Genomic DNA, 27,750 nt, shown 5'->3' on the forward strand with positions numbered 1-27,750 from the left:
CAGTCCTAACTTGTGTAGGAAGTTTGATTTCTGGATGGTTCTCCCGGAAGTGGCTTAAATGAAAATAACTGCACCTGAAACATATTGGAAACTCATCCCGGAAGTCTTCAGATGTTATTTCCCCTCCATATATAACTTGGGGACTTTGGGAATGAATGGTTAAAGATACTCACTGAGATTCCAGCTTCTTTAGGAAACCCAATCAGCTCAGTGGTCCATCGCCTCACAAGGAGGCTGCCCTATCTTAGGGTAGGACCATGTGCGACTCTGAAACTCTCTATATGCCATATGGTTGCCATACTGAATGTCCACCTCGATTTCAACCCCCTGGACTGACTCTCTGCCTTCTGGGGCAGTCTGTGCTAAGCCCAGTGTGCAGAGAGAGTAGCAGGGAAGTTCAACGTATTATTAATAAGGCCTTCCCTTGATGAGGAAGCCAAACCTTTCCCTCCTCAGGAAGGAAAAGGCATACTTTAGCCCTGAACCAGAGTCCATTTCCTGTGGGGGCTGCCTTGCTGAAAGACAGAGAGAGACCAGCACCATGCCTGGGCCCCCTCTCCTTGTAGAGGGAAGGCCTCAGTCACTGCCAGACATTGGGATCATTCCACAGAGCAGCATGCCTCGCTAGTGCTGGCCACAGCAGTTGGGGGCTGCTTCCATCTGACCTCTTTGTTTGGGGCTGTGCACCTTCTGTACTGGGTTTTCCACCTCTGTGGTCACAGAAAGTCAAGATAGCCTCCTCCTTTGCTTGCCCCTAATTCCTTCCCTGCGCACCCTGCGCCCTCCCCTCCTGCACCTAACCATTGTAGCTTTTTCCCACAGGTGTATAGACCTAAGAAACAGCCCCCGAGCTCGAATATACCATGCACTTGTGATGCTGGCTACAGCCCAGATATTACGACCAAGTACTACGGGTCCAGCTACGATGCATACATGATCCCAAGGTCTCAGGTCAGTCAGCGGCTAAGGAGACACTTGCCCCGGCATGGGGGGAGGGGGTACATAAGAGCTACATCCTAACTTGACCTTCACCTCTTTTCATGATTTCTAGTACTCAGCGGCCATACAGTCTGAGACCATAGATGATAGCATTATATCATGATTTGCAGTGTAATTTCATTCATTATGTATTTACCAGTGGTCGCAGACTTGGTGGCCACCCTTACAGGGTCGGCTGTTCTGTCATGGCCCAGTGGAGCCGCAAAGCCAGGGCTGCAGCAGCTTTGCTGTCAGGCATAGTAGATTGATTTTTTTCTCTTTGGCTCTTAGGTACTTTACTCTTCATACCTCCCTCTACCTTCCTTAATGAGAGTTTTTTTTTAGGCTTCTTTTTTTCTTTCTCAGTGTCATGAAAATGCATTCCTAGGTTCCAGTAAGGATTGAGTGTAGCCTTCAATTTGCTCCTGGAAAACTATACAAAGCCTTCATTCTTTGTAACGGGCTCAGTTTTGGGTATCATGGGGCGCATTTGGAAAACCCCAGCCATGCAGAGTGAGGCTCCGGCCTGGGATAAGGCAAGGTCTAAAGGGCTGTTGTGGAGAAAGAGCCAGTGAAGAAGGCAAGTGGGTTCCTTGGTGATTCAATTTTGAAATCATGTGTCCACCAAAGAACAAGAAAAGTTACGTGAACTTACGTACCCTTTCTACAAATGATCGTGATTGTAAGAATGATGGTTAATTTGCTTGTAAAAGGAACCCCCTTCTGCTGAGTGTTTTACCCTCTGCGAGGTTCTATATCCAGTGTCCCTTATGGATTTTGTTGCCCAATCTTCAAGCGTCCCTGCATGCAGCAGCCAGGAGTGTCTCCCTCTTCTGAGGGCAAAACTGAGGCCCAGAGTGTGGAATAACTAGTCCAAACTCAAACAGCTTGTAAACAGCAGTCTTGGGCTTTGATTGGTCTCCCTGACTCTCCATATACCCCACTAGGTTCAGGAAGGAAGTCTGAAGGACAAGCAAAAAGGTATTTCTCACAAATTGTGAGGTGTCCTGATCTTCCTAAACATGATTTAGATGTCAACAAACCCATTTAAGAGTATTCTCTGGCCATTCATAAAGAGTAGGTTCCACCTTAAGTCTTTGGGCTTAGACTATTTGATCACATCAAGAACTACTCAGATTTTTCAACTCTCACCAAGGGCGAGAGATGTGTCTAAAAGCTTTACATACATTACCTCATCAACATCCTGCGAAACTGAAGCCTTGTTGCTCTTATAAAGAAGGAGCCAGTGGTCTGGAGAAGTAGGGTGTCTTTCTCAGGCCTCACGGTTGTAAACATCATGATGCTTATAGAATTCCTTTGCCAAACAATCATAAATACTTTTGTACAGTTGGCATTCAAAGTCAGCCTGCTTAGATTGCATCTCACTTGTGGCATTTGTTAGCTGAGTGATCACTGGCAAGATACTAACCCTCTCTGGGTCTCAGTTTGTTAATCTGTAAATTGAGCTAATAAAGTAACTCAGGAGATTTGTTGTAGGGTATAAAGTATATAGGGTGCTTTGCACCTGCCTGGCACATGGTAGAGTCTCTATATGTGTGAACTTCTGTTACTATTACTACTAGCAGTTGATAAGATCACCACCAACCCTCAGAGGTAGTTTAATTTTGATTTCATCATTGCTGTTTTGATACGAAGCTGGGAGTTACAACTCTTGGAGACCACACTGCTGAACTATGACAGAAAAGGCAGAAAGATGATGGTATGTCAATAATGCCAATGCACTTAGGGAGCTATGAGCAAACAAACAAACAAAAACAAAGATCAGAATCCCTGGACTCCAACTCCCAAGCTGTACTAAAAAAGCACATGGTGCTTATTATATTTGCTTGTTTTGTGTGTCCAGCCCGTGTAAATATGCTCCCAGCATGGTACATCCTAGACCTCAGCTCTTTCTTCGTCTTAATTACCTGGCTAACTTGGAAGAGCAACATCTTCCAGAGATCAAACCAACAGAAGGGGAAAGCCATGGGTCAGGACTGTTCCATTTCCTACACAGATAGTGATGCATACAGGCTCAAAAGAGTTGCCATCTTCTTTGGGCTGCCTGTTGTGCTCCGTTTCTGCTATGGAAATGTCTTTGCACTGCTGACACCATCCCAGGTAACTGAACTGAGAAGTCATTCAGCAGCCCCCATAGTTACTGAACTACATATAGTAGGCACTCAGTAAATATTTTTGTGTGAATTACCATGATAATCACATGACAGGCTCTATGTCAAGTACTTGTCCTGTGAGAGGGCTTCAAGAACTCCCTGCAGTGTATATATATGAAGAAAGGACTACACATGGGTTTCAATTTTTTCACAAAAAATAAACTTACTTTTTAATTCCATTTTTTTGTGAACTCTTCAAAGTACCTTCATATAACTGAGTTTACAAACATTATGTCCCTCTTTCCCCATAATCAACCAATTTATTGCTGAACTACTATGTCCCAGGCTGTCTGCCACATGCTAGAGATGCATCCAAGATGATATGATATCTGTCCCCATGAGAAAGGCATCATTGTCATTTTTCAAGGGACTCTATGACTTAACCACCAACATATTTCCCATACCTGGTAGTGCATATGTGGTCCCTGGAGCTGCAGAAGTGGTGATACTTTGATGTTAGCTAGGATTAACAGTGTCTTCCTAATCAACAATACGAGCCATGGATTAGCCCACATACCTCATAGATGTCAGCAGAGAAATCCAGTTCCAGCCGGTGATTCCCATTCTGCCCAGGGACGTGGGGAACTGAGGGAGTCGTTTGGTGAGACCCAGTGCCACATTCAACTCAACAGTTATTTATTGAGTGCTTTCTCTGCCTTTCAGTGCCAGGTACTTTTTGGACTACCAAAATAGATAAGTGAATTCTTAAGAAGCTGCCCTGGTGATTCACTTATTCATTGACACATTTGACAAATAACCACTGAACGCCTATATGCTAGGAAGCTTGCTCATGAAGCTTCCTTTTTAACCAGGAGGAGAAAGACAATGAACAAAATAAATAAGTAAATTATAGGATAGAAAAGCAGAAATATAGAGCAGACTAAGAGAGAAGAAGAATGCCAGAGTAGAGTTCTAGGGGAGGAGTGTTCCAGAAGAGGGAACAGCCAGTGCAAAAGCCCTAAGGCAGGAGTATGCATGCTGGCATGTTTAGGTAATACCAAGGAAGCCAGTTTGGCTGGCGTGGAGTGAATAAGGAGAGGAGGTGGTGAATAACGGGGTGGAGCTCTCTTGCGCAGGATCTGCTGGGAGCCGTTTCTTTTGAGAAAGGAGTGCTCTGCAGTAGGGAGGCAGAATGCGCCAGCCTTGCAACCTCAAGGCAGGGAGGGCACCCTCTAGCACCAGCCCAGACTGCCCTCTTTAAAGCTGCCCTGGTGAGCCCACTCTCTGCATCCCAGGCCCCTGGCCTCCAAGGATTTCCAAGAGCTTGGCTGGTATGGTTGGGAAGCATTGCCACTTCCACGGGGGCCACAAAAAAGAATCCTGCCAGAATTCGCCTGCCACACCTGATGAGGCACTCACTGTGGGAGCAGGACCCTGACTAAATGTTTCCCTGACTGGTTGGCAGTTCCAGCAGCATGCCATTGGGTCCAACTCCCACCTCCTCCTTGCTGTAAGGAGGCATGCAGCTGGACATGAATGGCCTCTCCTGTGCCATTGGTCTGTGCAGTGTTGGCTGTGTCTAAGAGAAAGAAGTACACACACTGGCCTGCATACTTCAGTGAGAAGAAACATAATCTCTTGTTACATTCATCGCTCTCCAACCCTACCTGCTAAAAAGCCTTCCCTGGCTCCACTAGGTGTAGGGTGGACAAATTCAAACCAGGGACCATCACCGTGGTGCAGTGGGTTAATCCTCCGCCTGCGGTGCTGGGCGCCGGTTCTAGTCCTGGCTGCTCCTCTTACAATGTAGCTCTTTGCTGTAACCTGGGAAAGCAGTAGAAGATGGTCCAAGTACTTGGGCCTCTGCACCCACATGGGAGACCAGGAAGAAGCACCTGGCTCCTGGCTTCGGATTGGCACAGCTCCGACTGTTGTGGCCATTTGGGGAGTGAACCAACGAAGGAAGATCTTTCTCCTTGTCTCCTCTCCCTCTCACTATCTATAACTCTACCTCTCAAATAAATAAATAAATAAATCTTAAAAAAAATTAAACCAACGTGCTGTCTACATTGCCTATGCCATTTCCTCTTCCTGGAACACTTCTCCATCTTTTCTGGTTAATTCCTACTCATTCCTTCAGTTACAGCCCAATATCAGTTCTTCAGGGTAGCCTTCTGGGCTTTTTTGATTGGGTCAAATCTTCCCAAATTGGTACCTCATTGCACATGTAGATTATAGCACTCATAACAGACAAATCTTGTCCTTGTTTTTGTGATGACTATAGCAATAACTGTCATGCTAATGTCTGAGCTCCAAGAGGCCTGAGAGTATGACCTCATGACCTTAGTAACTTCCACTGTATCTCTGGCCTCACACACTTCCTAGCATATAGGCGTTCAGTGGTTATTTGTCAAATGTGTCAATGAATAAGTGAATCACCAGGGAAGCTTCTTAAGAATTCACTGATCAATCATGAATCCTTATTCCCTTTGGGTAAGACTTGGCCTCATAATTCTCACTCAAGATTCCAGGCATCCACCATCAATCTGTAGGAGTTGACAGAGTAGATGAGGATGTTTGCCAATTGATGACCACAAAATGGCGGCATGCCCTTTTGTGACACATTGCTTTTTCCCATGCTTGAACTATTTGAGGTGGTGGCTTTTTTACTCTGTCCTCCAAATCTCTTTTTCTTATTCTAATTCTAATCCTTCCCAATTTCTTGGGTACTTTCTGAATAAAATATCACTGAGGTCCCAGATGTGTCAGAGATTTCTTGTTACAAGGAAGCCCCTCCATTCTTTTCCTGGAAATTGTCTGGGTATCTCATAAATCAGTTTGCCTAGAAATACTCTTAGCTCCTGTTCAACATGTGTCAAGAAATCCAGAGGTGATATGAAATGAGTTCAGAAATTCCAACTATGCCTCACAACAAAAGAATCTTTATGACGCTCTTCAGGTGTTGACATTGGGCTGGTTCTAGGGTAAGCAGAGTAAAAAGGTAAGAGAGCAGCACAAAAGGACTTTCTGTTACTTGTTGCATTAAAAAAAGATAAAGGATTAATCATAGTTTGGTAGAATAGACATCTAATTTCCATTTTTTCTCCTTTCCTAGACTTCCCATTTCCATTTCTCCACAAGCACACACCTCTGACACTTTTATTCCATCTCTTTTTAAAAAAAATCTGGCTTCCAGATTTGTGCAATTTGGGGAGAGGGTCTCTGGTGGGAATGAGTTCTGATTCTGTTCTTTCTCTAGTGGGCTAGTTCTAAAAATACATTATAAACAATTACCATCTTTCCTTCCTTGGTGCTTTAAATCCAATCCCTCCCAATCTTTTTCCTCCACCCTTGAAGAAGGGACTGACATCAAAATAATTAATTCTGAAATCATTGGATTTGCCTCTGCTAAAGGGTTTTTGAAGAAAGCTTAAAACTAAATCTTACCCCCTAAGCCTTATTCCCAAATGCTCCTTGTGTGCAGAAGTAGTGATACGCACATCCTTGATGAAATGCCTTTTTCAAATGAGGGCCAGACACTATTGTTTAGTTAAAATTAGAACCAGCTTATTTCTCAGAACCAGTTAGAAATGCTTTTGAGATCAGAGATAAGTTACACTTAGTTTTCTTTTCCCTTTCTTTCCAGTGATGGGCATTGCTTTTGGCCACTAGAAAACTTATAGGTTGGTTGGATGCAAGAAGGTGTTATAACCACGAGACCAGTCTCTGATTTCTCTCTGTTTTCCTCCAGTGTTTGCAGAGAAGAAAAACCCTGTGTCTGGTAAACATTCTGGAAGCTACCCCTCATTACACGCCCTGTAATCTATTTGGGTATAGCCTCTCTACCCTGTATTGTCTGAAAGTCACAAGACGATCTTCAAGGATTAGGCAAACCGATGTGGTCCAGAATGGGGAAAAGCAAAGACTGTCCTAGGATGTGTTCAGGGGAGTCACTTGTAAGGTGGGATCTTAGTCCAAACTGCATCTCTGCAGAGGTAGATCCATCTGATTAGCAGGCTGAGAAACCCCTGAGTGGGCTGGGTTTCTTTCTCCCTTTACTTGAGGCCACACAGTTGTGCTTTGTATTTACATTTCCGTTGCACTGTATGCAGATGACTTTTAATTACTCTTTATGGTTCAGGAGGTGAGTGCAATTAAACAGCAGTAGAGGAACTCTGTGCAGTAGGGTTCCCATAGCCTCCTGTTGTGTTTGGATGAGCTCCAGCAAAGCTTGATTTGATCCCAGCATTGTAATGCATCACAGACTTGCTCCAGATTGAATTGCTGAAATGCAAATGCATGGGTTTTTACAGCAGACTCACTGTGGGTTAAGCTGTTCCTGTCCCCCTGGTAGAATCCAGCCACATCTCTATTTGTCTTTGACTTCATGGCATAGCTTTTGCAGCTTGCTCTAGACAACCCTTTAAATAAAAAAGTACTTAGATCCTGCCCCCACAGACTCAGGGCAGGTCGTTTCCAGCAAGGTAAAACCTGAACTGCTTGGTGTTACTGAAAACGGTCTCCTCCTAATGGACAGGTCTCCGAGTAATTGGACAGGATGATAGTCTACTCCCTTAGCCTGGGATCATTTCTGACCCTAGACAGCGGGGGTCTCAACTCCAACACTGGGAGAATCAGCTCATTTTGCCAATTGCGAAGACAAAGTATCACTCAAACATGACTGCCAAGTGTTTTCCCTGGGCTTCCATACATTTCTCAAATCCCATTTTGAAAGGCCTCTTCCGGAACATCAAGCTAATGCTGATGGACTCCCTTCTGGTCACTTATGTGAATATCTCGCTTTGATGAATGCCAACACCACTTGAGTCCCTGTCTTTAAAACATGCTTGGAGCACTTCTGCTGTGAGTGTCAAGGGCACTCTTCAGCGCTAAGAGATGTGGGCTTTGTCCTTGGGGTTTTATCATTTCTACCACCTATTATATAGGTATCAGCTCATGAGAGAGACTGCAAGACTAATTGTTATTTTTGGTGCAGAGCTGTTACCAAAGTGCAAAAATCTTCACCAGGAGCTCAGGGAATGCTCCCTGCACAAGTAGAAATTCCTGTAAGTGCTGATTATCTTTCTGTTTTTTTTTTTTTTTTTAAGACTTATTTATTTATTCAAAAGGCAGAGTTACAGAGAGTGAGGGAGAGAGAGAGATCCTCCATCCTCTGGTTCACTTCCCCAATTGCCTCATTGGCCGGGTCTGAATCAGACAGAAGCCAGGAGCCAGGAGCTTCTTCTAGGTCTCCCAAGTGGGTGGTGGAGCCAAGGAAGTTAGGCCCTCTATTGCTGCTTTCCCAGACGTATTAGCAGGGAACTGGATTGGAAGTGGAGCAGGCTGGACACAAGCTGGTGCACATGTGGGATGCTGTTAAAGGTGGCGGCTTAATCCGCTATGTCATGACACCAGTCCCCTAATCACTTATCTTTTGAGACAAACGCCTGTCCCACCATGATGCTTTCTAGGAGCCTATGGTTAAGTGTGCCAGTGTTCGGAAAACAAAACAAAGCAAAACAAAAAACCTCACTCAACTTATAGTATAGCTTTCTTAAATAGAAAAACTTGAAAAGACCAACTTTACCATTGTGTTCTGTTATTCTGAGAAATACATAAGGGAGAGATTGGTCTGACTTTCAAGTTTCAGATTTGCCGACTTTGCTTCGGCGATCTAAAGTCTCCCCACCCCCATCCCACTGTGTCTAGAAGTTGGCACAGCACACAGAGCGACAAGCTTAGTTAAAGGTGACCAAGCAGACTAACATGCAAACACCAAGATCTCTCTCATGCTCTCGCTCCCTTTTTTTTATTCAAATTTCACATCTGTGCTCTATTTTTAAACATTTATTCTTTAAGTGATAACGCATGTTTTACCAAGCCTCTTATTGGATTAGACATGTTTGAAATCCCCTCAACTTTAACCTGTTCATTACCATGTCCAAGAACATTCAGAGCTACCCCCAAAGCAGACTGTGGACGGAGGAGAAGTCCCCAAGATATTGGCTGCCAGGGAACCTTCGTGCTCTGAGGAGGGGCCTCCAGCTGATCCGCTGTGTGGATTTGGGAATCACAGAAGGACACAATTCAGGAAGGCCCAAGCGTGGGAATCATGTGTACAGACTTCTTGCTATCTGTAATGGTTTTACTAGTTTTTCTACTTAGACTTTAGAGTGGGAGAAACAGGCTATTTTTGCTGTTGTTGGGATTTGGTTCTTATTGTATATTTGGCACCGGGCAAGGGCTTTAAAATACATCATCTTATTTAATCCTCACCATAATCCTGGAAGCCAGGTGTTAATAATCCTGCTTCGGCAAGGAGGAAGCTCGGGTCCAGGAACAGCTGGTGAGGGGCGGAAGCAGTGCCCAAGCAGGTCTTCCTATCTTGCCAGGAGCTGTCCCCTGGTTGGGTATAGCCCCTGTCACTGGGGGGCTCAGAAAGGAGCTTTCTCCTGTGACACCGAGCACAGCCTCTCAGCCCTCTTTCAGGGTCCCAGCCAGTGTGGGGACCTCACCCCTGCCACTGGGGACAGAGCCCCGTAAGGTGCACCTGCCTCTCACAGCCTGTGTGTCTCTCTCAAGACATCTGCTCCAAAGCCTTTTTCTCCTCAGTTTGCCATTTGCTTTTTCATCATTTAACAAATAAAAACAGGCTTTTCTTAGTTCCTTCCTCTCTCTCTCTCTCTCTCTCTCTCTTCTCTCTCTCTCTTTCCTCCCCTACCCCCCTCCTTCCTCTCATATAATTAAAAGTCTTTTCAGGCTGTCTTCACCTTATCATTTCAAATGAATAGAAAAATGTCTGAACTTCCTGCCCTCCTGTCCTGCTCAGGCTGAGTTCTGAAGTGAAAGAAAAGCCCTTTTTCCCTGGCTGCTTGCTCTGTGTTACCCCTAAACGAACTGGGGGAGAGTCCTGCTCCTGTTGCCCCTGATCAGCCTGGTGGGGAAGCCAGGTTGGTCCTTCCCAAGCTCTTCCTTTCTTCATTTTTGACTTCTTCAAATAAGAGTTTGACAGAATAATTTTTTCACCATCCGTTCTTATGATTACAGAAAGACAGTTATCAGCCACAGATTTTTAAAATTTCCAGTCATTCCTCTGGAGTCTCACGCCACTCCATATTCTTTTGGGGACAATGCCACTTTGTTTTTGCATTCTCTACAACACGCTTAAGGCAGAGTTAAACGTTCCAGAATCCCCCATGTGTATTTTTTTGCAGTTTTACCCCCCAATAATGTACTATAATAAGGACAAAGATTTAGTTTTGTAACCATCCTATTATGTCAATGAAATTTTCCATTTTTGAAAGCATATAAATCAATCTTTTATCATAAAAGTAATATAAGCTTATTATAGAAACTTACAAAATGCAAGTAAAAAACTAAAATCACCCATAAATCCACCACTCAGAAATAACTGTCATTAAGATTTATAGCTTCCTACATTCCATTGTCTACATATGTATTTGAACAAAGATGTGACATACCACATAATGAATTTTTTTAAAAATATTTAATGTTGTGTGCATTTTCCCATGTCCTTAGATGCCTTCAAAAACATATTTTTTGTTTTATGATTTCTATCACTGCCTTAATTAATTTTATTCTCCTTTTGTTGGGATTTCAATGTATTTCTAACTTTTCACTTTTTAATCACATTCTGTTGACCATCCTAGTATGTAAGTCTTTTATTTTATTTTTTTGCTATGTTCCTTATGATTAATGCCCCAAAGTTGAATTATTGTAGGTGGGGGTGATTGTAAATATTTTAGAGAATTAAGAAATAGTCACTCCTACAATGTCCCTGACATTTGTGAATTTTTAAATAAATGTCAGCTGCTTAGGTAAGTTTGCCAGGCGGCACTGTGCAAATGTACTACTCATGGATTTTGGGTCAAAATAGTACAAGTATTCAACAAACTGAGCAATTAAGAGGCAGAGGGAGAGTTTTAAAACTTGTTGGGAGAGAAGGCGTGGTAGAAGTAAGTGGGAAGTTTATTCAAAATTTTATTGAGCATGTTCTAGGCTCCAGCTGGTATTCTAGACACTGTGCAGAGAGGTGGAGAATAGTGCAGTAAACACAACATTCAAAAATTCATGCCCGAGAGTTTATTTTATATTTTAGTGGAGATGACAAACAAGAAAACAAGACAAAGCTATCAAATGACATATGAACTGATCGTAAATACACCATGGGAAGGAACAAAGATGATGTCCTCTGGGGGATTTGAAAGTGATTGTGAATAGGGGCCTGTGGACATCTCCCTGAGAAAGAGATGTTTGAGCCAAGACTTAGGAGAGGTGAGGGGTGAGCCAGGGCGGGCCCTGTGCAGGAGCAGACTCCTCACGGGGAAAGAGTTGAAAGTGCAGGTCTGCTCCCCAAGTGCAGTTGCTGAGTTGACAAGGTGGGGGAGCCAGAACCCCACAACACCAGTGTTTAGATGCCATTAGTTTTTTAAAAAAATATGCACACAGCAACCAAAACCCTGCTCTCTTATCTCTGCCCTGATAGGGCCATTGAGAAATGCCTGTTGGACACAGCCAGCAAATCTTTATTCAGATGATCTTTGACACAATCTGGGAGGAATAGTGCAAAAAGGGTTACAAGTTCAGATTGTACAGAGAGGCAGTCATCCCAGAAAACAATGAAAATCTACAAGAATGGCCACTCAAGAGGTCTAAATCCAAGACAGAAACTACCGATTAACTCCTCATCTTGCAGCTGGTTGACTTCCTCCTTCTCATGGCCTAGGGCTCCTGAATTACAAGCACCCCTCAGAAGCCAACCATAAGCCCTGCTCTTTTGGGCTACCTTGGGTGTGCCCATGGCATTTTGGATGCTAGAGTAGGAGGGAGGTGTATGGGTCACGGGGCAAGGCAGAGTTTCTCTTGCCAGTCTTGTTGGGTTTTGAGCCCTGGGCTTTCTGCAGTGTCTGATGCAATAGCTTTCTTGAAAGTGTGATGCTAAATGCTTAAAACATGGTAGTGCCCATCTCACCAGGGTGGCACTAACTGGCAGTAGAAGATTCAAGGTATGAACATGTACCTGGAAATGTGAGTTCTAGCCCAGCTGTAGCCCTACGACATTGAACTTAACAGACCTGTAGGCCCCTTCCTTGCACTTGTGATGGTCTGAAAGTATGCTAGTATATTCACACACATACACACGTGCACACACACACACACACACACAAAGCATTCAGTGGTTAATCTTTAACAAGGACTTTGAGGGAGCACAGGTAAATGGCAGCCTACAGTTGAGTAGAAATATGTATTGTTGAATAGAATATTACACAGCTGTCATTTCATTGAGAAATGATATGCCGGGTGTGGTGCTGTGCTTTTGTTGCCTTATTACTATCCTCACGAAAGCTCTAAGAGGCTGTGCCATCATTACCCCTAGTTTGCAGAGGAGGAAACCATGTCCCAGAGCTGATGTGTGGTTTAGCCAGGATGGAACTCAGCTCCTCTGCATTTTCCCCCTTTTACTTTTCCACTATGATACAGTTCCCATCTTCCCCCAGGGAATCTTTAGGGGGTCAAGATTTCAAAGACACCATGGAAGATGGAAGGCCCTGAGTTTACTTATTTGCCAGTTGTAGTCCTGCCTTATCTCCACTTGCTAGTTGCGTGGTGGTAAGCAGATCAACTTACTTTCCTGTAAAATGGGTGTGCTGTTTCCTACCTAACCATTATCTTTTCTGGGACAAGATCCCTAAAAGCCCTGAGGCCTGAGGCCTGTGAAAAGTATTCATGATGCTGGTCTCAGTTCTGATATACAAAGATGATCTATCTCATTTTTCCCCACAGGGTAGCACTGTACTTTGAAGAATGTTGGCCATAAAGTGCCTCTGGTGGCAATCCCTCAACAGAAACCCTGGTCCACATGACCTATTTCCTGACCAAGGAAGAAAGAATTTGAGTAGCAGGGTTCATTAGAGGCCCTTTCCTCTTGTCTTCTCAGAGCCAAACATTGACTTATCCTTGAGGAAGAAGATATGGTATAGAATAAGCCCACCCTGGCTTGAGAGAGCCCTGTTCAGTATGGGGTGCTCATACACCTGAGCCCTCATCCTGCATGTCTGGTTCTCTTGGGGAATCTGCTTGGGCCAGGGTCTGCAGAGGATTCTGGAAACGAGCATTAGCTTCCAGGAAGATCTTGTGTGTTCCTCAGCCTTCCAGTGATGCAATCCTTGATGAGGTAGTGTAACAAAAAGTTGATATTTTGGAGATGGAAGAGCCATCTCTGGAGGATTTTTTTTTATGAACCAAAGACACTGAAGTGTTGCTGATTTATCTTAATAGCGGATACTATGAGCAAATGTCCCAGTTGCCTCTTTGTGCTTTTGGCAAGTGCTGATGAGAGATGGAATGGAGCAGACCCAACCAGAGCTGGCTAGCCCAAAGTTTGGGAGTTTCAATCTTCTTCACTCCAAATATGTGATTTGGGATTGTTTCCAGTGTTTTCCAACTTGCAGGTGGACACCCAGCCTTGTCCAGAGGCAAAATGGGTTCCATCACTTGATTTTCTGCTTCCAGAACAGTTTTCTTGGACTTAAGGTGGGGGGTGGTCAAACTCCTGTATCCTCTGTAGTTAGCTCATTAAATTCAGTTACCAGGTTATGGTTCTTCAGGTGCCGTCTCCATGGAAAGAAACCTTGTTTTGTAGTGTGATGAACCCTGCTGCCTGCCATACTTGTGATAAGAATTCTCAGAGGACAAAGCATGACCATTCAACATATCCTCCTGTGTCAGGGCTGGAATGAGACCACTCTAAACCCAGTGCCTTAGATGCTGGAATATAAATTATGTGAAAGCTGTGTTCAGTGTTGTAACATTTGCTAATCCTTATTAGATATGGATAAATTCTCATGGCTTAATTTGGCATGTTGAATCAGTTCTTCAGATTGTCTTCAGGGACTAGAAAGGAAATGCGCAACTTTACTACAATTTTTCTTTTGTTTCTTTAGAATGGGACATCATTTTTTATTGTTAGCTGGTGGAAGTTTCGGTGAATCAGGGCCAACTATGGCTCACCCCCACAGGAAGAAAATATCAGGCTGGGGCTGAGAGCATGTTCTTTGAAACAAACCAGAATATTTGATTTTTGAAATGTCTTCCCACTTGTAAAACATGCTGTTCAACAAATATTAATGTTCTGACCAAGACCAAGAAACGAGGAAGTAGAAAGCTAAAATTTCTCTCCAAGGGGAGTAGTCCAGTCATGTGTGATGTGACGTTTGGTAAAACAACTCCATCGATCATGGACCCTATCCATTAGGTGTAGGCACAGCATCCTTATGTCCATGGTCCGTCCTTACTCCCAGATGGGAGGAGCCAGGTACTGGCTAGAAATCAGGCCTTCCACATTCCTGTACCTGGTCACCCACATGTTTGGTGATCTTGGACATATCTTGTCATGTGGCTTCCATTTCTGGCAGTGGGTCAGAAAATAACTTGATAATAGGTTCCCCATTTTTGCCACCCAACAGTTTTATGTTGAAAACCCTTATTGTATATTTTGACTCACTTGAGTTAAAAGCTGTTGTCCTGTTCATTCTTCTTTATTTTATCAGCGTCTCCAATAGTTTGGTGGTCAGCCATGCATGCTCAATAATAATCACCTTTAGCACACTTGAATCTTGTCAAGTGTGATGATTCTGATCTGTTTTGGATGTTATTGAATCTATTGATATTATAGCTGCCAAAGTATTTAGGTGGAATTCTTGTTCTATTCATAATTAGAGGTTTTTTTTTAACAGATTTGTTTTGTAGACTTTTATAAGCAGAAATCCTCTTGGGCAAATCCATCATAAATTCTGGGTAGATAAAATAGGCATCTTTTCATCTCTCGGGTGTTTTTTCAGAAGCATGGTCACATAAAAAAGCCTGATTCTGCCCTCCTAGCCACACCTAATTTTCAGCTTCTATTGAATGCAGGACCCAAAATTATCCCACATCTCCTTATGAGATTTTGTTGAAAAACATTAGTCCCCGTGCACTGTGCACAAAGCCAAATTACTTTTGGAATGTTCCATGGAACTCCGGGAATCCCGATAGGGATCAAGGAAACAGCACAACATCTCCTCTCTGCACAATCTGTTGATTGATTTGTAGATTATTCTCCTTACCTTGAACTATTGGAAAGAAAACCTTGGGTCTAACATCTCTTGTTTGTTTGTTTATTAACTTTTAGATTTTTATTCTCCGTCAAATTCAGAGACTACGAAGAAATTTCTGGGAAAGTAGAGGCCCATTTTCCAGTGGGACGCAATATATTCCTGACAGTTTGCCAGGATCTTTGAATGTTTCTCAGATCTTTTACACTGGTGAAATGCAAATTGAAAAAAGAACTTCTAGAACAAACCCAACGGAAACCACACACTTACACCGAGACAGAATTGATATATGCTCATGCTGGTTTTCATACTCAACACCAAAGTCTTTACACACTTGAAAGCTTGTCCTGCACCTCAGAAAGCCACCCTCTAATAAGAAGTGAGAAAACCTGAAGGGAGGAGGAAGGAGTCTGTCCTGATTATCCCTCAGCAGAGGCACACTGAGGAGAGGTAGGGAGAAACGTCAGGCCTTTGCTCAGTACACACGATCTTCACCTTGGAACTTACTAAAGGCTTCGTGGTGTGCCCCCATACACTGACAGATAAAGGACAGTCACAAATTAGAATCAGAAACAAAAGGAAATAATTGTTTTTAAAAATGATACCCGTGATTATTTTAACTTCCAGTTCTCTGGAATGTTTCTGGCTATCTCAAGGCAAACTTCTCACCAGGGCTGTGCATATGTCTCAGTGTTTAAAATAATGATATTACTTGCAGAAGCTCCTAAAACCTAACTCTGTTTTGTCTTTGCCTGGTGAGTGCCTCAACCCTTCCCTGCCTACCAACTCGAGGTTCAGCCTTCAGGCCTACATGTCATCAGAATGTCAGGAAAGAGACACCAAGTAGCTGATAAGTGTCATCAGACCAGCATTCGGGAGACATTGCTCGAATGAAATGCATTAGCAACCCCCAAAGGTAGGGCTCCCTCTACCCCCAAACACTTGATCTCTATATACAATTTAGCCTTACAAATTTGGATAATGTAAACCTTAAATAAATAGCAAGATTGGGAATGGATTTGGTGTGTACTTGTGACCAGAGAAGGTGTGACTAGTGGCTGTTACAGGACTGTAGCTCAGGTGTGAGGGTGGGAGTGGAGATCTGCTTATGGCACAGGGCACGTAGTGCTAATAGGCAAGGTAGACAGTTGGCAACAGTTTGTTGAGCACAGGAAGTGTCTTGGCCTTAGGCAGTGAAAAGGGATCAGAATCGAGAGGCTGAGCTCAGCTTCCTGGGACACCACCCCGAGGTATCCCACAGCCTCTTGATGCTCTTTGCCCAGAATCGGAGAGCTTGGGTAATTTGCTGATGGTTACACAACTTTCTAGTGGCTTGGCTTTGACCATTTGACCTAGGCCTTCTGACTGTTTCTAGTTTTCTTCCCTTACCAGAACCCTTGTAATTGAGGACATTTTTTTCATTGGGTACATTTTGAGCCCAGCTGTAATGGGGGCTTTTGTAGGTTAAGGCCATTCCCCACCTGGAAAGCACCACAGTAGAGATGGACCTGGGTGTCCTTGGAAACGAAGGCAGACTGTCTTTGGGAGAGCTTCTGTGGAAGAAACTGGGAGGAGGTGGGTTGTTCAGGAGCAGTGGGAGAGGTTGACCTTGCCCAGGGGCCGAGCTGTTTCTATCTGATGCACAGGACAGTAAGGAGCTACTCTGTTTTCTTTAAGCAAGAATGTGATATGAAACCTGTCAACACAAGGCAAACTCAGAGCCAGGGTTTTCACTTAATGATAAAATATCTCCTGAGATTCGATTGCTAGGTCATTTCATTGTTGGATGAAGCTTGAGTCTCCTACATGATGCTCTTGTTTTCTGCCTAGAAGAGGTCTTCAAAAATCTCGTGGAAATGCATGATATGGAAAGAAACCATGGATATACAAAATTGGTACCCTAAAATAAACTTCACTGTTTTTTCAAGATTTATTTATTTTAAAGACAGAGTAACAGAGAAAGAGATAGGGAGAGAAGTGGGGGCGGTGCTGTGGCATAGTGGGTAAAGCTGCTGCCTGCAGTGCCGGCATCCCATATGGGCGCCAGTTTGAGACCTGGCTGCTTCACTTCCGATCCAGCTCTCTACTATGGCCTGGGAAAGCAAGTCCTTGGGCCCCTGCACCTGCATGGGAGACCTAGAGGAAGCTCCTGGCTCTTGGCTTTGGATCAGCTCAGCTCTGACTGTTGCAGCCATTTGGGGAGTGAACCAGCAAATGGAAGACCTCTCTCTCTCTCTCTCTGTCTCTCTCTGTCTCTCTCTGTTTCTCTCTGTTTCTGCCTCTCAGTAGCTCTGGCTTTCAAACAAATAAATAAATCTTTAAGAGAGAGAGATCTTACATCCTCTGGGTCACTCCCCAAATGGCTACAATGACAGGCTAAAGCCAGGAGCCTGGAATTGCATCCTGGTCTCCCACTTGAGTGGCAGGGGCCCCGTACTTGGGCCATATTCTGCTGCCTTCCCAGGAACATTATCAGGATCAGAAGTGAAATGGCCAGGACTCAAACTGGTACTCCAGTATGGGATGCTGGTGTTACAGGCAATGGCTTAACCCACTTTACCACAACATCAGCCCCTAAACGCAAGTTTTAATTGCGTTTCCCATGAACTCTTTGAAGTACCCTTGTACTTAACAGTGGCTAGTTGCTTATGATTTGATTCTTTTATTCGTGTAGCACCCCTTCCCACCATTCTAAGAACAAAATAACAGCCTCCTTCAATTGTACATGAGATGTCTCTTCTCAGCGGTACCCATTTCAAATAAAGTGTTCTATAAAGCTTTAGCCTATGAAGGATCCTTGGATCATTAACCTGACACTTCCAGAATTAGAGACTTATTTTGCTACCAGTTTCCATCCAACTCATGTTTGTTCCTAAATAATCATTATGACACATTATTCTTTTAATAGGTTATTTTCCAAAATGCTGGGATGGGAGGGGACAGTATACCATTTGATTTTGGTTGCTCTTTTTTTTGTTGTTTTGTTTTGTAGGATGATGTCTCCAGGCACATGCTGTTTCTGAGCCATAATTATGCTTTTTAACCCACTCCTTTATGTCTGGGTCCCTAATGTCCAAGCTCCTATATAATTACAAAGTTCATTGTGTGGGAATGAGACAAATATTTTTTGCATGACTTTAGCCTATACATTACTGCAGTGCTGTATTATTACAAGATATTTCCTGAACTTGGAGCTGCACTCTACTTGAAAAGACCCAGTAAAGAGATACTCACAATCTTTGGCCCATGATGCAAAAGTCAGATGGACAGTGACTTGATCCAGCTGAGGTCCCCTGGGTTTTGGGGGGAGGGTCTGGATTTGGCAGTGGTACCTTGGTTCTGAGCCTGACAGAGACTTGGGAACCTTTCTTATCCATCCAGCTGTTTGTGCACAGCTCCAGCCATCTTTCTCACTGCAGTTGGGAAGGATTGCTTTTCCCAGTTTTTGAAAGCGGCTGGGTTTGTTAACTGAGCCTTCCAGAAGGAAGTCACTATATTAGTTTGCTGAACCAGAGGGAGATGAATGATATTTGTTATTAAGAGAAATCAGAATTTAAAAGGATCAGGCTAAAAGAAGGCCCATAAGTCAGGAGTTCCATTTAATCCCAGAACATCATAGTTCACTAAATTGGAACGTAGGAGGAGTCTCTTCCCTAGAACTAAACTGATTTCAGGTTTGAGGGTTCACCCTAGCAGTTAAAATATCCAGATCTCATATCGCAGTGCCTGGATTTGATTGGTAGCTCTACTCTGAGTTCCAGCTACCTGCTAATATACACCCTGGGAGGCAGCAGGTGGTCCTGAAGTAGTTGGGTCCCTGCCACCAACATGAGATACCTAGATTGGCCTGGCCCCTTTGTTTACAGGCGTTTGGAGAGTGAATTTGGAGAGCAAACGACAGTTCTCTGTGTGTGTGTCTGTCTCACTTTCAAATAAAGAAGATTTTTAAAAATGATTTCCATGGCATCCACCTCTAATTTGAGAATCATTTTATATCTCCGTCATTAAACTCTTTTAAATGTATTTTATTTATTTATTTATAAGGCAGGGGGTGGAGGGAGGGAGAGAGAGAGAGAGAAATCTTCCATCTGTTGATTCTCTCCCAAATGCCTACAACAGCCAGGGCTGGGCCAAGAGTGCTTGGCAGACTCAAGTCCTTGGGCATCACTGCTGCTCCCCAGGGTGCACATTATCAGAAGGCTGGAATTAGTAGCAGAGCTGGGACTTGAACCAGATGCGTTTACCTGATACGGCCTGTAGGCATCCCAAGTGGCTCCTTCACTGCCATACCACATGTCCATCTGAACATGTATGCTGAACACAGAAATCTTTTTTGTTGCTTCATTTCTTATTTCCCTTCATTGACTGAATATTCAAATAAGATACAAAGGAATATAAAAGAGAACACTGACTGTGAAATCCAGGCCCCCAGTATGAGCACTCATTTGTTGCTCATCCTTCTGTACTTCTCTGTACCTGTAATGCATTGTATGAAAACCCACAGGCACATTTATATGTTATTTTATGCTACTTTATATGAACATGTTTTACTTTTCATTCAACTATATGTAGCTTTTCCATTTAACTGCATGTATTCTTTTCTTTCCATTCAACTATATGTGGCAATGTGATTTCCTCCTATGGAATACAGATATGTGTCACTCTTATGAATAGGAATAATGGATATTCATTAATTATTAATCCTGATATATGGTTATTTTGTTTATATCTCATTAGTTGTTATCATGATTAATATCCTGGTGACACACTTTCATACCCAACCCTGTGCGCCTGTTCATCTTTATTTTAGTAGGAGGCTGTTGGACCTCTGGGTTTGCATATTTGTGTTCTGATACACAGAACCAAATTGCCCTTGCAAAAGCACACCAATCTACACTCCTTCAAAAGTGGATGAATATATCCAAAGAAAAGAGAAATTAACTTTCTGTTTCCTTAGGCTTTTCTGAATTTTAACTACCTCAAAATGCCTATAAGATAAATGTCACATCTGTAACATGCTATAGGGTCAATATTGATGCTCACCCAGATTCCAAAGCACATTATGAAACTGAATGTTTATGAAACTCAGATTAAAACTCGGCAGTCACTAACACATTTGTGTTCTTTAAGATAAAATAGGGCTAAACTCACTTTGTGTTTTTGATCATAGTAACAGAAAGGCAGCTCAAGGGCATAGCTTTGACCTAGGGTACCAGGACTTCAATGAGACAAATTCAGATATTCTTTTTTTTTTTAACCAATTACAGAAATGAGGATTGATTGAGTGAATTTGTAGTAGACTGAGCACCTCTGCCCTAGGCAGGTTGGGTAGGGAATTCTGTCACCTCCACAGGAAAGTTGACAGAGAGACTTGGCTCTGTCTTCTGGGCTTGTACATGGAACCAATTACACAGACCCTTTGAAAACGTACTTTTTGAAAGTGGCCTGCATCAAAGCTGGGGACATTAGTGAAAACAATGGTAGACATACTCAGACTTGAAAAACATCTCAGCAGGATGGAACTATAAACCCGAATTTAGTTAGTGTAAGTCTAAAGAAAACATTCGGAAAGGAAAAAAAATGAAGTCTTGTGGGGTGTGTTTAAGAATAGCAAGGAAAATAGCAACGAGGATGTGCAATTAATAAATTGCAAAATTGAGTATTAGCATTGCACAGCTGATGCTAAGACAGAAATCAATGAGGCCTAAGAGGATATTATTGAGTTTGCGAGAGTGTTTAGCACCTGTAGGGACACATGTAAAAACAAATTCACACTCTGTTCAGGCAGTGATTATCTAAGAGGAGCCCTGACATGTAGCGATCCCAGGTATGGTACACTCCAGAGAGGGCACTAGTTGCCAGGATAAAGAATGAAAAGGCTGAGGAAGCTAAAGGAAATAATGGTCTTCAAATATCAGAAGACCTGGACAGCCTAAAAAGGCAGAATTAGGGCAAGTGACTGAAACTGCAGCTACGGTTCTTAAACTATGAGTGTGAGGAAGCAGGAAGCATCCTGTTGATGCTATTAAACATCAGGAACCTTCAAAAGGTTTATGGAAATTGCATATTATGGAAACACTGTGCATGGATTGCAAGATTTTTTTTTTTTTGCACCAAAATAAACTCATCTTTAATTCTCTTTTCCATAAACTCTTTGAAGTCCTCTTGAACATTGTCTCTCAAGGTGATGAGTCCCAGCTCTATTCTTAACAGATGAAGACTGGATCACCATGCACCAGGGCTATTCAAAAGACCACTGATGTGTGGGGAAGTTGATGAATCAGATGCTTTCTACAAACACACATATTAGAAGCGGCATTTACATGTCAAACACTCTCCATTGTATGCCCCATTCTTTGACCAAATCCATAAGATTTTTTGTTTTGTTTTGTTTTGTTTTGTTTTACAGCATACTTTTTTTTTTTTTTTTTTTTTTTGACAGATAGAGTTAGACAGTGAGAGAGAGAGACAGAAAGGTCTTCCTTCCGTTGGTTCACCCTCCAAATGGCCACCACGGCCAGTGCCAGATGCCAGGTGCTTCTTCCTGGTCTCCCATGCCAGGGCAAGTGCCCAAGCACTTGGGCCATCCTCCACTGCCTTCCGGACCACAGCAGAGAGGTGGACTGGAAGAGGAGCAATCGGGACTAGAACCCGGTGCCCGTATGGAATGCCGGCGCCACAGGCAGAGGATTAACCAAGTGAGTCACGGTGCTGGCCCCTGTTTTGTTTCTTTAAAAGAAGTAAAAATATGCTGGCGCCACGGCTCACTAGGCTAATCCTCCACCTTGTGGCACCGGTACACCGGGTTCTAGTCCCGGTCGGGGCACCGGATTCTTTCCCGGTTGCCCCTCTTCCAGGCCAGCTCTCTGCTGTGGCCAGGGAGTGCAGTGGAGGATGGCCCAAGTGCTTGGGCCCTGTACCCATGGGAGACCAGGAGAAGCACCTGGCTCCTGCCATCGGATCAGCGCGGTGCGCCGGCCGCAGCGTGCCAGCCGCGGCGGCCATTGGAGGGTGAACCAACGGCAAAGGAAGACCTTTCTCTCTGTCTCTCTCTCTCACTGTCCACTCTGCCTGTCAAAAAAAAAAAAAAAAAAAAAAAAAAAAAAAAAAAAGTAAAAATATGAACTGCCAGCAACGCAACTGCTGTTCCTGGTCCACCAGTCACCACCACCTGGCCAGGCAGTGGCTCACATATGAGCTAGTGAATTCTCCCCCACATCCCCCTTTTCCTTCTGCTCAAGTGAATAGATCAGGCGCTCATATGTTCAAATGAGGGGTTCCCAGCATCCTCAAATCTCACTCTCTGTGCACACTTTCCTACCCTCCTTTTTATAAGTCTTCCATGGCTTCCTTCTACCTTCTGTTCTCTTCCTGAAATCAGTCCCCACTAATTTTTTTGTAAATGCAATTATTCTCACAATCAAAAGAAGGAAGTCCTCACATGACCTCAAAGAAAAGAGGGGAAGAGACACAAAAAGGAGACTCACAGCTAATGGAATAAAAATGGTCAATAAATGAATGAAAAGATGCTCAACTTCAGCTGGTAACTAAGGAAATACACATGGGGTCTTCATCTACCAGATCTCTGAAGATTAAAGTCTGTGCAGAAGCTTCATGTTAGCAGAATGTAGTAAAAGAGGTGCAGAATGGATGTTGATCAGCAGTTTTGAAGGGAATTTGGTGATATCTTTCAAAGTTAAAAATGTTTTTACTCTACTCCAGGGACCTCTCTGGACTCTGTCTTTGCTAGCACATTTCGAAAACAGCTATTTCATGTTTAGGCAGGCATCCTTGTTGAGAACAAACACATGAGGATAGGCAAAGCTGTTTCCTTTGCACAAGTATTCTTTGAAGTATTATTGAGAAAAATGAAAACATGTAAATAGCCCAAATGTCTGTCATTCATTCACTCAGCAAATATTTATTATGTAACCACTAGACTAGGCAATACTTTAATTGTTTGGGGTTACATCTCAGAACATGATTAACAAAGATCCCTCACAACCTAGAGCCCTTATTCCTTCTTTTTAATTTATTTATCCTTTTTATTTGAAAGGTAGAGAGAAGGAACCAGATAGAGAAATCCCATCCATTGGTTCACTTCCCAAATGGCTACAATGGCTAGGCTGGGCCAGAGCTGAAGTTGGAACCAGGAATGTAACCCAGGTCTCCCACATGGGTATCAGGAACTGAAGTACTTGAGTGATCACTTGCTGCTTCCCAGGGTCTGCCTTGGCAGGAACATGGAGTCAGGAGCCAGAGCCAAGAATCGAACCTAGGTACCTGATGAAGGATGCAGGTAACTTAACTTCTAGACTAACTACCTACTCCTGGAGACTCTTTTCTAACCATCAATAGAAGAGTGGTAAATACAAATAGAACTGTAGAGTAGAATAATGTACAATCATTAGAAATGAGGTAACAAAGGCCAGTGCTGTGGCACAGCAGATAAAACGGCCGCTTACCATGCCAGCATCCAATATAGGTACCGATTCGAGTCCCGGCTACTTCACTTCCGATCCAGCTCTCTGCTATGACTCGGGAGAGCAGTGGAAGATGGCCCAGGTCCTTGGGCCCCTACACCTATGTGGGAGACCTGGAAGAAGCTCCTGGCTCCCAGCTTCAGATCGGCCCAGCTCCGGTCATTACAGCCATTTGAGGAGTGAATCAGTGGATGGAAGATCTCTCTCTCTCTCCGCCTCTGCCTCTCTGTAACTCTGCCTTTCAAATAATAAATGAATCCATCTTTTTAAAAAGTGAGATAGCTGTACATAGTCATTAATAATTTTTTTTTATTTGGAAGGTAGAGCAACAGAGAGGGAAATAAGCAGCAAGAGAGAGCTTCAGTTTGCTGGTTCATTCCTAAGATGGCCACAACAGCCGGATCTGGACTAGGCAGAAGCCAGGAGCTAGGATTTCCATTTGGATCCCCGACACGGGTGACAAGAGCCAGCTTCTGTTCCCCTCCCAGGTGCATTTTCAGGAAGCTGGATCAGAAGCCTGCAGCTGGGACTCAGTCCGGCACTCTGATACAGGATGCTGGCATCGCAAGCCGTGGCTTAACCCGCCGTGCCACAGCATCAGCCCCTGTACATGTTCTTGACATGGAACAAAGTCCAAGATATGTTGGTCATTGTTTCTTAAAAGGATGTGCATGTATTTCTGAATGATGTAAGAAAAAATTCTGGAAAGATTAGCAGAACACCTTTAACAGCGGGAGTGATTATTAGGGGAGGGAAAGAAAGAATATTATTTTCTTTTCATAAACTTTTTATGCCATTTATTTTTGCAGCTAACATGCATAATTTCTACAATAAACTTGCAGATGTTATAAAAATGGAAAACGATTATAAAATTGGCCTTCTTACATATAGAAAAAAAAAGAAAAATTTTTAACCTGCCTGTAGTCTTTGAGACCAAAATGATTCTGTTTGGTGCTGTTCAGGATGCAGGAATGGAAATCACTACCACAGTACTTGGCCGCACACAGCCAGTGGTACGAGGTGGCCTGTGGCATGGCAGGTTGAAGGGCAGTGAACTCTTCTTCACATGCAAATCGCTGGGAAGGTGGCCGGGGCAGGGGCAGGGCTTGGGACCAGCAGCGGAGGGTTCTCCAGCTTTCTCTTGGGTCTGCCAGCAACTAACCTAGACTGTCTTTGTGCCTCCGTCACATTGTCGATTTGGATTCACTGCTGTGCAGCCCAGCACTAACATGTCATGAATCTGGATCATCTTGACAAGTTCTCATCTGTAGGGGAGAGATTTGAGATAGCTCGTAGGATTCTCTAGCGCCTTCTGGAAGATTATCTCTACTTTCCAGTTACCCACCTTTTCCTAATGCTGTAAAGAAACATCAGTCACATACTTTAATAGTTGTTGGTATTTAAGTTCAAGTTTAAATACATTTGGATATGGTGCCCTTCACCTATTTCAAAAGCACAAGTGCAGAAAAACCGGGCCTTTTGAATTCTACCTTAAATGAATAGCTAGGGACACTGTTTTAAAACTGAAGGGGAGGATGGATGGAGGGAAGGGAAGGAGAGGGGAGAGAAAGGAAGGGAAGGGTACAGGAGAGGAGAGCAGGGGAAGGAAGGGAAGGGAAGAAAAAAAGAAGAGAAGGATGAACTTCATGTGATGTATTGAGAAAAAGAAAAAAAATAAGCAGGGAGAAGCAATACACTAGACACTTGCAGATGAAATTAGAATGCAGTTTCATCTGTCTGGAAATTGGATTTCTGTCCGATACATGGACCTAGAAGTTCCATGTTGCATCTTCTTTGGGGGTGAGTAACGTGGGAGAAGTGGTAGAGGTTGTGGTTGTAGCTGAGCTTTTGTGTTTGCACGCTGGGGGAGTATCAGCTTGGAAGAGCCTGCCTGAGACCTGCGAGTGATGTGCCTGTCTTCATGTGTGTCTTGGCTTTGACAGCCTGGAACTCAGTCTGTCTTGGTGAGCAAGATTTCAGAGCTGAAATCCAAACAGGCAGGCAACCCCTGGAGCAGAGGAGCACCCCAGGGCGTGCTTCATAGATTTGGTATTTGGGACACTCACTGCCCATTTGGTTTTGGACTAATTGGAAAACGCCTAATGAGCATGTTTATGTCTCCTGCAGTTGTTTTACCCAAGTGCAGGACCAGCTGGGGAGAGGAATGTGTTCCCCATCCCAGGCCCAGCAGCGGCCCTCCCTCTGTCTCCCTCTCCTTCTCCAGCCGCCAGGCCCCCTTCGCCTGCCAAGCCTCCCCTGGCTGTCTCCCTACCCCTCTCCTGGGGCTAAAGTCCTGCTCAGCAGCAGCCAGCAGCCCCACCACATGTTCTACACTGCTCACACCATCCCTTCTGTCCCCCTTTTGCTGTCATTTGCTTTGTTTTGGAGTGGAGATCCTGCAGGGAGAGCTTGGGTTATGCCCTTTGACTCAGCTCCAGCACTGGGAGCTGGCCCAGATGGCACTGGCTTCCTCCTTCTGCAGGGCTAAGAGCTCCTGGAGGAGGCTGTGTCTGTCTGTCTGTCCTCTGACACTTCCTTGGGATGCGTGCCTGTGGTCTGGGCAGCTCCCAGTGTGCAGTCTCTGCTGTCCACAACCCAGTCCTTTCTCCCTTGCTCTGCTCTTTCTGCTGTTGACGGTGTCTTAAGCTTCAGGCATTTTGAGGTCCCCCCATCCCCCCCTCCCCCACACACACATACACATACACACACAGTGTTTTCCAGGTCCTAAGACATAATCTCTATGAGTCCTCTCTTTGATGTGCTTGTTATCATTTATTCTAATACATTTTGCAGTAAACAGGTAACTATTAGGAAGTCCATTCACTCTTTGTGAATCATCTGGCCCCCAAGGGTGTGTGAACACTTCTCTCCATGGCCTTTGTGTTTAGGCTTCTCTTGGTCCTCACCTTAGGGTGCTGCTGGGTCAAATGAAGACCTTGACCTCCCTTGTCAACATGGTTGCAGAGTCTGAATCCCTAAATCTGCAAGTAGTGTGCTCTGTCCTCCCCCACTGTCTTCCACCCTCTCACCCTCCCTCCCTTTTATTCTCTTTCTCCTTCCTTCCTCTCTTCCCTTCCCTTTCCTTTCCATGTCTTCCCCTCCTTCTCTCCCTCCCTCCCTTCCTCCCTTTCTCTTTCTTCCCTCATCCCTTCCCTCTCTCACACCTTCCTTCCTTGTTCTCTCTTTTTCCTTTGAGTCTTTCCTTCCACCAGGTGGAAAGAGTGGGATTCCATTCTGAAGCGCAGGCTCTGACAGTCCTCAGCCCATGCAGGATCGGCTTCCCCGTTCCGTGGAAGAGTCTGGGCTTTTTTCAGGGACCCTCTACGGACTCTAAGTTGAAACAGTTTAGACTCCACATAAAATATGCGTTGTTTACGCAGGCTCTTCATGCTCTGCATACTGTTACAGTCCTTGAGGAGCTTGTCAGTGACAAGTAAGATAAATGAATGAAGAGGACTTTACAAGTGTTTAAAAGCTAAGTATAGCATGTGCTGCCCACTACTTAATTAAACAGACCTACGTTTAACTAAGTAACTTCGCCATGGAAACTTCTAGGGCTTCCCCTCCCCCAGACTCCAGCACCTCAGTGGTACTCAGGATGTTAGAAATTCCTTGGTTGTCTGCAGTTGCTGATGCGTTAGCCTACATTCAAGACCAGTGTATTGGCTGAAGTCTTAAAAGTAAGTGTAGGTGGAGACTCTCAAATTCAGGTTAGAGTTGTTTCATTGCTTTCGCTGAGCACTTGAAATTCAAAAGGGAATTGCTTCTTTTTTAAGCTCTGATTGGACTCAATGTCCAGAGAATCAGACCCTGTTTCCAGATCAGTGTTGATTTTTTTATGAAGGGGCTGACCCTTACAAATCTGGGCTACAGATTACAGTAGCTACTAAGAAGTTCTGGAGTCAGAGTCTCGAGTCTACCAGTCCTTTGAGTTTAGGTCAGTCTGTTATTCTTTCTAAACCTCAGTTTCTTCACCTCTAAACTGGGGATAACAGTACCAACCAGGGCTAATATTCAGGGCAAATGCAGTTGTGTTACAAGAGCTCTCACTTATGGTGGTTT

The 27,750-nt window shown here is 43.9% G+C and overlaps 1 protein-coding gene across 26 annotated transcripts in view; it reads left to right on the top strand.

Annotated features, from left to right (window-relative positions):
• The window catches only part of ERC2 (ELKS/RAB6-interacting/CAST family member 2), a 1,007,328-nt gene that overhangs the window by 773,379 nt on the left and 206,199 nt on the right, over positions 1-27,750 (top strand). For 19 of the 26 annotated variants that reach the window (XM_051852297.2, XM_051852275.2, XM_051852281.2 and 16 more), the window contains one exon: positions 823-951. The exons of the other annotated variants lie outside the window; for them this stretch is intronic. In XM_051852297.2, the coding sequence (XP_051708257.1) occupies positions 823-951 (129 nt within the window). The remainder of the gene's footprint in view (positions 1-822; positions 952-27,750) is intronic. 26 annotated transcript variants of the gene reach the window in all.

The sequence above is a fragment of the Oryctolagus cuniculus genome, chromosome 10 (assembly GCF_964237555.1).
Source record: "Oryctolagus cuniculus chromosome 10, mOryCun1.1, whole genome shotgun sequence".
NCBI lineage: Eukaryota > Metazoa > Chordata > Mammalia > Lagomorpha > Leporidae > Oryctolagus > Oryctolagus cuniculus.